This window comes from Terrapene carolina, unplaced genomic scaffold, assembly GCF_002925995.2.
Source record: "Terrapene carolina triunguis isolate 2854851 unplaced genomic scaffold, T_m_triunguis-2.0 Scaffold998, whole genome shotgun sequence".
NCBI classification, from domain to species: domain Eukaryota; kingdom Metazoa; phylum Chordata; order Testudines; family Emydidae; genus Terrapene; species Terrapene triunguis.
In genome coordinates this window covers 1,639,108-1,649,118 of record NW_020665349.1, presented here as the reverse complement: position 1 = coordinate 1,649,118, position 10,011 = coordinate 1,639,108, and the positions used below count along the sequence as shown (strand labels likewise).

The window sequence follows — 10,011 nt, the reverse complement described above, 5'->3', positions numbered from 1 at the left end:
CCGGTGCCCAGCCCCATGGAGCCTGCTCCTGAGAACACCCCGCCCCCAATCCAGGGCTCCTGTGCTCACCTGCTCTGGCGTCAGGTCCCGCTGAGCCTGCGCCAGCATCTCGTAGCCCACCATGAACTTGCGGACAGCGGCCGAGCGGAGGAGAGGCGGGTAGTAGTGGGCGTGAAGCTGCCAGTGCCCACAGTCTGCTCCCAAGTGAGGCCCCGTGGGGGCGCCTGCCAGACACAAGCCCACCAATGATTCCAGGTACCGGTCACAGGACAGACTCCGCTCACGTGGCCTCCGAGCGGGCACCGTGACCGGCTGAGGCTGGATTTGAACCGACAACCCCACATGCCAGTCCCCTGAGCCACCCGGTGCCCCGACTTGCCCCGCACTCGCCTCCCCGTACCCTTCCAGACACGTACCATGCCAGTCCCCTGAGCCACCCAGTGCCCCAACTTGCCCCACACTCGCCTCCCAGTGCTCCCCCCCAGCCCCATACCATGCCAGTCCCCTGAGCCACCCGGTGCCCCGACTCGCCCCGCACTCGCCTCCCTATGCGCCCCCCCAGCCACATACCATGCCAGTCCCCTGAGCCACCCGGTGCCCCGACTTGCCCCGCACTCGCCTCCCCGTGCCCCCCCCAGCCACGTACCATGCCAGCCCATCGAGTAGGGGAAGGAAACCTCAAAGAGGTTGTCGTACTTGGTGAGGAGCCTTTTCATGATGGAGGCCAGACCTGCAACACAAGAACAGCGAGTGGTCAGTCACCAGCCCTAACCCAACCCGCTCCCAAGCCCTCGGCCCACCTGGGGGCACAGATAACAGGAGGGTCCTTGGCACAGATGGGGAGAAAAGCACAAAAACTCTTCCCTGGATCGCAGCTGGGCACAGGCAGAATCTCACTCCCCGCCTGTGAGGCAGCTCGGTGCCCAGGCGGCGACCCAGTCAGCAGGGACTTGCTCTCCAGAGCTCACGTTCCAAGCCAGAGCTCACATCAGTCCGACCCCTCAGCCTGGGCGCCCACCCCGGGGCAGGGGCAGTTTGGGTCGCAGCTCTGAAGGCTGCTACTATGGAAACAAGAACTGGGCGTTGACTCTGGAACCTAATGACAACGCAAACACCAATGCCATTAACTACTTTACTGCGGGTCAGAGCTTGCAAGGGAGAAGAGGGATCGTGTCACTGATTGGTTGGATACAGAGGGCGCCTCATTCTGGCACTGCTTGAGAAGGGAACGCTGCTCATCCTCCCTTCCCACCCACCAACCTAACCCCTGGTTCAAACTGCTCCAGCGCCTCTGGGGTGGAGGCCAAACCACCCCCCTACTCTGCACAGCCACTCCTTCCTAAGTGCCTCTGGGACAGGGGAAGCTGCCCTGAGGTTAACCCCTTGTTCACCGGGGGCCAGGCAGTGCCCCTGCCCCAGCCCAGGGTTTGCCCAGATTCCAAGGCCAGATTGTGCTCATCTAGTCTGCCCTCCTGTGGAACACAAGCCTGGAACTGCCCCATAGTAATCCCTAGAGCAGATATTTTGGAAAAATACCCAGTTTTGATTTTAAAATGGTTAGTGATGGAGACTACCACAACCCTGGGTAAATTGTTCCAGTGGTTAATTGCGCTCACTCTTAAAAATGTACGCCTTGATTTCCAGTCTGAATTTGTCTGGCTTCAACTTCCAGCCATTGGATCGTGTTCGACCTGCCTCTGCTGGACTGAAAAGCCCATTGTTAAATATTTGCTCCCCATGTAGGTACCTAGAGACTATAATCAAGTCACCCCATAACCTTCTCCGTGAGTCTCTCACTGTAAGGCCGGTTTTCCAATCCTGTCATCTTTCTCATGGCTCTTCTCTGAACCCTCTGCAATTTATCAACATCCTTCTTGGATTGTGGGCTCCAGACCTGGGCACAGGATTCCCGCAGCGGTGGCACCAGTGCCAAAGACAGATGTAAAATTACTTCTCTGTTCCTACCTGAGATTCCCATTCATGCCTCCCGGGATCGTGTTAGCTCGTTTGGCCACAGCATCACACTGGGAGCTCATAGTCACCTGATTATCCACCATCAACCCCCAATCTTTATTAGCATCACTGCTTCCTGGGAGAGAGTCCCATTTCCTGGAAGCACGGCCGACATTCTTTGTTCCCCGGTGGATTCATTTCTATTTAGCCATATTAAAACGGAAGCATATTGTTTGCTCGATCCAGATGGCTCTGTACCAGCGACCTGCGCGCTTCGTTATTCACCTCTCCCCCAGTCTGACACACATCTGCAAACTTCCCAGAGCCCCGGGACCTGGCACACTGAGCCACCTGCCCTCAGCACAGTGTCAGCGCCCCCCACCTCCGCGTCTAGTGGGCTGAACACCGGCGTCCTACCTGCCTGCCCTAAGTTCTATTCCTCATGGTCAGCGAGTTGGGACATACACCAAGCACCAGCCCAAGCCTGGCTCTGGAAGCTTCTCATGAGCGTCATGGCACCACGCAGGGACAAGCATGGGGCACTCAGCCGCCCAGCAGCCCCACATCCTGAGCCCGGCTCCGCACAGAGCACCTGGGCAACTGAGTAACAAGAGCTGCCCTCTGATCCCTCGTGGTGGGCACACTGCCGGAGCTGCTCTGCCACGCTCCAGAACCCCCACTTCTGATTTCATGCCTTGCAAGAGAAGGAAATGAGAACGGGGGCGGGGGTGAGAGCAGCTGGGGGGAGGGGCCAAAGGACATTCTACCCCTGCTCCAGGCTCCTCCCCATGGTGCGTGGAGCAGGGGTGGGTGCATGCGGCAGTCGGCCCCAGGGCAGAGCATGCAGGGGGGGCGGGGGGGGGGCATTTCCGCCCAGGGGCCAGGACGGGGCAGCCACTTACTGTCTCTCTCGCCGTCGCTGAGCTCCTGGAGGCGGCAGACGTGACGGCGGGGCAGGAGCAGGGTCTGGAAAGGCCACACGGCCCAATAGGGGACCACCACCAGCCAGTCCGCGTTCTCCACCACCAGCCGCTCCTGCGGGGCACAGCGCACCGTGCTGAGGGGCTGCAAAGCTAGTACCGCCAGCCCTGCCCAGGCACAGTGAAGCCAGGGGCACCGGGGGCAGGACCCAGGGGCGCTCCCAGGCCTCTGCCCCGTGAGCTAGGGCAGATCTCCCTTGCTGGCAGCAGTGGCAGGCGCTTTGAGCTCCCTGCGCACCCCGCGGCAAGAGGGGCTCACACACACACCGAGCTCTCTGAGCCCCACCGCAGGGGGAAGCTAATCTTAGGAGAAGGGGCCTTGCTTAAAAGGAGTCCAGACCTGGTCCCAGCAGGATCTAGAGTTGCTCCCCTCCCCGCTGCCTCTTGAGTGAGCCATGACCACCCCCAAACGGAGCCAACGCCCCCGCCCGCAGGCCGCTACCTTCCTCTGGGCCTCCAGCCGGGCGTACTCCAGCAGCAAGGGCACGCCGCGCTCCTGGAGGTGCTGCCGCTGCGTCCGGTCCTCCAGCCGGGCTTCGTTGGGGAGGAAGTTACTGGCCCAGACCTGGGGGGGGGGGGGAAGAGTCGCTGAAAGGGAGCAGCTGAGGCACAGCGTGAAGCGATGGGGTGGCTCTGCAGGGTGCAGCGGGGCTCCACGCAGCGGGCGCCAGTGGGGACAGCAGAGACCCCCAGCTGTGGTGCCAGAGCGCCACCTGCCTGCAAGAACAGGGCTGAGCACCTGGTGCCCTGCTACTTCCCTACTCCCTTCCCGTGCCCGGCAGAGTCCCCTCCCTGATTCTGTGACACCCCCCCCCCCCCCCCCCCATGGGCCGACAGGCAGGGACGGGCGCGTCTCAGCAGGGAACCGAGCCCAGCTCTTCCCCCACCACCCAGCTGCCCCATCTCCAGGGCTCAGCCCCTCCCTGGCCTCACGGCCACCGAGGGGGCCAGTCAGCACGTGCCCTGATGGTGGGTTCTGCAAGGTGGAGACCCACCAACCCCTGCCATAGCCATCGGGTGGGACTGACAACATCCCCATGGCACAGCTGGGGGTGGGGGCACAGCTGGGTGGTCTCAGAACAGCCCCTCCCCCAGGGCTTCAATCCATCTAGTTTAGATGCCTCGAGTGATGACGCTCCCGCCCAGCAGGCAGGACAGGGACCATTCCTCAGCCTGACCCCGCTCACCGCAGGGATGTTTTCCTGTGAACAGCCTCAACTTCCTCCCTCTAAATCTCAGCCGGTCCCTCTGCGCTGCCCCCTAGGATCCCCCAGAAACTAGAGTCAGATGTTGGGGCCACAGCGACCGCTGGGATCTGTTCAGTCCTCCTGCATAACCCGGGCCGGAGAGCCCCGCCCAGAGATCCCCACGTCCAGCCCAACAGCATGTGATGAGCTGGAGTGGAAATCTGAGAGGGAGACCCCAACTCTCCATTGGAAGCACCCCCCCCCCCCGTCTGTAGAGCCACTGGCCCCATGGCTCATCACCCACTCCTCGAGACTGGTGCCTTGTCTGGCCTCAGCTTCCAGCCCTTGGAACTTGTTCTGCCTTTGACTCAGATAAAAGAGGCTCTCCCGCGTAGGCACTCACAGCCCACGAGCCAGCCAGCCCGTATCCTTCCCTTCAATAAGATTGAGCTCTGCAGGTGTCTGTCTGGCACCTTCCCGTGACCGTGACGGGCCCCACACTCTGCCATTCCTGGAGGTCTGTGTGACTGATGCTCCCCGAGCTGTCACGCGGCCAAGCCTGGCACATTCCCTCTGCTCATCTCCTCCCAACCCCCTTGATCAATGGCTCTTCCCTGGCCTCCCTCCAGCTCATCACCAGGTAAGAAGAAGCCAAGCCCTGAACAAACTCCGCAGCCCCAGCCCTAGCGCTGAGGCCCTCCCCACACAGTGCCCCTCTCAGCGTTTCACCTGAGTCACTGGACTCAGCCCATCTGACGACGGGAGATCTGAGAGCTGGGGCCAGCCCCTCGGGACTGGGTGGCTCCTGCACCAGAGACAGAAAAGCTGCCCCCATTCCGTGACCCTTTCTACACGGGGTGCCTGTTGCCGTAGCCTCCAAGGGTGCCCGACACCCACCTGTGCTGAACTGCGGCCGGCCAGAGCTGCAGGGAGCATCTCAGCAGCCCAGCATGAACCCTGCTTGGGGGCTGTAACCGAGGAGATTTCTATGCGCACAGAGGGGCTCGAGGTGGGATCTTTAGATGCCGTTTGCCAGGCAGGGCTGCAGTGGACACCTCACCAGCAACAGGGCCCCAAGGCATCCTGCCCATGGAGGACTGAGGGCACCAGGAGCAGATGACAGCAGACCCTACAGTGGTTAAGGTGTTTCCCTGGGCACTCTCCCCCCTCTAGGGAGCTGGCATCACCACTCCTCATGGGGGGACTCCACTGGCTCCCTGGGCAGGTGCAAATGGCACATCCCTCACCCCTGGTGGAGCTCCAGAAGTCTCTCCCCACACAGCTAGCATGGGGCTGGGTTCCCAGTCCACAGGGAGGGCCGAGGCAGAAGGTGGCACCAGTGGGCCCCCAGGGAGGTGTGGGGGGCAGGGAAGCCCACCCTGCCCCTGCAATAGCCGGCAGGGCTACACTAAGGGCTGACGCTAGCCAGAGCCGGAGGGACAGCTTTGGAAGCTAAAGGGTCTCTCGCTCCCAGCTGTATCCTAAGGGCGGAGGCATCAGCAGCTCTCTGGGAGCGCCAGGCAGGATTGCTTCACATGCTCCCAAGTGGACGGTACAATCCCCCCCTCAAACCGCTCTAGGATTCGGCAGCGGCCTCCCAGCACCCTGTGGTGGCACAAGGTTAGGAGAGGGATGGATTGGGGAGTGGCTCAGAGAAAGCAGACCCTGGAATGGCCAGGAGAAGCAGCCATTTGCAGGTTTATGCTGCCACCTGATGGTGAAATTGTGATCTACAGCCACACGGGGCAGCTCCCGTATTAACAAGGGAAGGTTGAGACTAAACAGCCAAAAATATATAAGGCCGGGGTGGGGGGGAGGAGGGAAGGGAGTTGCTCTCAATGAGAAAAGTATTTTTTGAAGATGGACAGCAAAGAGGTTTCAGATTTTTACAAGGTATCTGGTTTCCCCTCAGTTTGCTTTCAACCAGCAATCGTGCGCACTTCCAGGGTTTGGTCATTGTAGGGTCCCTCGCAGTGGCTATGAAGTTCTATTAACTCCTTTCTAGTTACTGCTACAGCTGCCCCCCCCCCCAAAACAAAACAAAACAGGAAGAATCGGGAGTGTTTTGTGGGAGGGGAACACAACACGTGGCCCACAAATGAGACCAGATCTTCAGCTGGCACGAAGAGGCACGCCCCTTTGAAGTCAAGGTAGGTAAGTCAAGATCTACACCGGGTAGGGATCAACCCACAAAAAGTTACCTGGGCATCCAGACAGTTTAGGAGGAGCAAATGGGAAGGTGCATTTATGGGCCACCCAATCTTAGTGGACCCCCATTGGGTCAGGGTTAAACAGCTCCAATATCGGAAGGAACAGAGAGGATTGTACTTGTGAGATTAGGGCAGTCCCTCGGCTGGGCTGTCAGTGGCCGGGACCAAGGAGGTTGAGGGAATCCCGAGTTCGGTTCACTTTGCCCTGGTGACACTGGCCCTTTTCTTTTCGCCCTGCCCTGGGTTTGGACAGGGAGACGGCACTGGTCAGTTTCACTTGGCAGCTAGTCAGTTTCACCGCCCCCAGGGTGCACTGAACTAGCTGGGTGCTGTCACCTCTGGCTCTCAGCGGGAGCGAGAGGCTGAACCAAAACCTGGTCAGGAAAGTGACCGTGCAAAACGGCACCACCTGACACAATGCTCAGCCCATCGCCCCATGCAGGAGGCAGGTCCCTGGGCAGAGGAGCTTGCAATCAGGTCAAACCTCCACCAGCCCAACTGCAGGATCGGGGCCCTAGATGATGGACTTGACTGCCAAGTGAGACCAGACCCGACACAAGGAAATGGGAAGCACTGGGGAGGAGGCAGACATGGGTTAGGAATCAGACTCCGTGGCTAGACCTGCGTTGCTGTCTGGGCAGCTCAGATGTCCGAGGGAGAAGTTTTAAACACTCATTTGATGAAGGAGACGCTACAAGAGTGATCTAAACATTGCAAAGCTGGGGGCTCTGCCCGCAGGGCTCACAAGAGTCGCTTTTCAGAGAAGATCACGGGAGGAGCAGGAGGGTGCCGGGACACCCCTTCCCCTCCCCATAACACAACCCACCCATGGCGCAGTCCCCAGGGCACGAGCAGCCAGCTCCCTTACCTGGCAGTGAGGGTGAGGGTTGGAGCAGCCCATCATGGCCCCTTTGTTCTCAAATATCTGCAGAGAGAAGGGAAAAGAAGCTCTCGGGACTATTCTAACATCAGCTGGCAGCAGCTGCTGGCAAGGAAGCACAGCCTAGCAGTTGGAGCACTGCCCTGAGAATCTGGACTCCATGGTTCTATTCCCTCCTCTGCCACTGAACGGCCTTTGCAAGTCACTCAGCCGCTCGGAGCCTCAGTTTCCCTATCAACCACTTGGGGGGTGATACTGACTGGCCTCTGGGCGGAGCGGTTCAACGCACAGATGTAGCGAGATTCTGAGACCCCGGGGGGATAGGGAAGGAGGCCGGCCAAGCTCAGTGGGGGCACTGCAGAATCCCTTTGCAGCTCCAGAGCAGACTCTTCCACACGGGCAGAGGAAGGTTCTCTCTCCTTAGACCCTGGAAGTGCACATGGCCAATGGAGAGGGGAGCCCTGAGTGCGTCTCTGAGCCAAAGGCAGTGGTCTCGCAGCACGGGGAAAGCCTCAGGCTGTGAGCGAGGGGGTGAAGGGACCCGGGCACCAGTGAATCAGTGAGGACCTGGAGGAAGGCAGGTCTGGCTTTCCAAACAATTAGGCACAACGGCCAGACGGCAGCACCACTCTGGCTGGGAAACAAAGCTGGTGACGTCGCAGACGCTCTGCCCAGCGCAGACCATCGGGGGCAGGTGGGGAACGGCAGGGGCAGGAGAAGGTCACAACACGCCCGCTACCATTTTGCACTTCTAGAGGCTCTCAGCAGCGCCCGGCGCTGCACCAGCATTAATGGATTTGGCCTCACAACCAAGCCCTGGCAAGGTAGGGGTTATTCTCCCAATTTTACAGGTCTGGAAACTGAGGCACAGAGCCGTTACACAGGTGAGCCAATGGACTAGAACCCAGGAATCCTGGCTCCCAAGTGCTCTGCGCTCACTGCTAGAGCCCACGTAACGGCAACAGCGCCCCCTGGCTACGCAGAGCCTCACCCCAAGTTGGAGGAAAGTCATTCAGAAACTAACTCCTTGCCGCAGGTGGAGAGCACTGAATGTCACTCAGAGACACACATATCCAGGCACATCACAACCTGCAGCATGGTGTGAGGAGCTGCCAGCCGTCTGATCCCGCCAGGCCTGTGTGCATGTGCCTGGAGCCTGCGCTCCCCTCAAACACCCCTAGAGGGTGCAATGCATCTACGGGGGGTTGGCTTGCCGCTGCCCACGCTGCACCCCTACAGGGCCTTTGCCCACCGCTGCACTGGGGGTGTGGGTGTGGGGCACTGACCTGTACCCAGGGATAAGAAGCACCCAGCTCCACCGTGAGCTCCGCCCACTTGTCAATCACTGCCCGGATCTCTGCCAGCGACATGAGCGGCAGTGTCAGGTCAGACCAAGGATGGAAGCACATGACCTTGCTGCGAGATGGGAGGGAGAGAGAGACGGCTGTGAGTGCATGAGCCCTGGGGGTGGGGGGGAAGGTGTCTCCCCCTCACTACCACCACCCCCCAGCTTCCCAGACCCCCCCAGGAGGGCTGCAGGGCATTGACCTTTGCAGTGCCAGCAACCCAGTCCCACAACAAGCGATCACTGCAGCTGGCACTCAGCCCCCAGCCCCACCCCAGGCAGACTCAGCAGAGAGGCCGTGGTCTGAACAGGCCACGGAGACTCAGCTCCCCCACCATCGCCGCCCGGGATGGCCCCAACACTGCCCAGCACGAAGACAGGTCTCCGGCCCCTTTCACAGCACCCCCAGGTTCCTACACACCCAGAACAGCGGGTCTGAGCCCAAGCGATGGAGATGCTGGGTTGTTTGCCAGCGTTTCTATGGGGCCCGTCTTCAGCAACCATGAATCTCAGCCTCGCAAGCCCACGTCCCCCCGCACCCTGGGAGCAGCGGGTACGACAGTGGCACTGCCCCTATTTAACAGGGCCCAGAGAGGGCAGGTGACTTGCCCAGGGTCACCAGCAGGTCGGTGGCAGAGCCAGGGCTAGAACCTGGGAGCCAGCAAGGGGCTGCAGGGTGAAGGAAACAGCTTCCAAATGCCCCGCAGCATTAACCCCCCCAGGGACAGCGCCGCCGTGTGCTTCTCCTGCCAGGACCCAGCTGGAGGCGACAGGGGACAGGAGACATGCTCGGGAGGAGAACCAAAGCCAAAGGCAAGAAAAGCGTCCATACAGAACGCCCCCCTCCGCAAGTGTCCCAAGGACGCGTGCCGTGTGCCACCCCTTCCAATCCGAAGCCAGGAACCAGGCAGGTTGAGGGCCGGGGCCAGCTAGAAACCCTACCGAGCTGCAGGGCCCCAGAGCAGCCGCAGGGATAACACTGCTCCCTCATTCTGCTCGAGCACGGCATCTGACATTAGATCCCTAAGTGATGAATGGCCCCAGCCGAGGCCTCTAGGCTTCATTTACCAAACTCCTCGGGCAGATGCAGCTCGGAACAAGGGGTGGTTACAGGCATCTGGAGAAGGAGAGAGAGGAATGAGCCAGAGATGGACAGAGATGGGAACAGCGAAGGGAAGGGATGAGCAGCACCAGCCCTACACTAGCGCAGTGCCAGCATTACTTGCCCAGCTCCGCCGACGCCCCTCAGTCCCGACCCGCAGCCTCTCCTGCTACGCCAGCTCAGAACTCCCCCTGCACATGTAGCCCCACTGCTGCCCCTCGGTCCCAACCACAGCTCCAGCCCCGGGCCCCGACTGAGACAACACACACAATCACACCAGCAACGAGCCCCGCAGGGGGTGTTCCCAGGTTCCGGGGCTGGCTGCAGGGGCCGGGCTCTCGGGGCAGGTGAGCA

General features: G+C 60.6%; 1 protein-coding gene across 1 annotated transcript in view; it reads right to left on the bottom strand.

Moving 5' to 3' along the window:
* GALT (galactose-1-phosphate uridylyltransferase) overlaps nt 1-10,011 on the bottom strand; it is a 102,309-nt gene that overhangs the window by 91,432 nt on the left and 866 nt on the right. Inside the window, exons 2-7 of the mRNA XM_026661314.2 lie at nt 8,497-8,626; nt 7,199-7,255; nt 3,376-3,498; nt 2,856-2,988; nt 647-730; nt 70-224 (exon numbers count right to left, since the gene is read on the bottom strand). Of these exons, the coding sequence (XP_026517099.1) occupies nt 70-224; nt 647-730; nt 2,856-2,988; nt 3,376-3,498; nt 7,199-7,255; nt 8,497-8,626 (682 nt within the window). The remainder of the gene's footprint in view (nt 1-69; nt 225-646; nt 731-2,855; nt 2,989-3,375; nt 3,499-7,198; nt 7,256-8,496; nt 8,627-10,011) is intronic.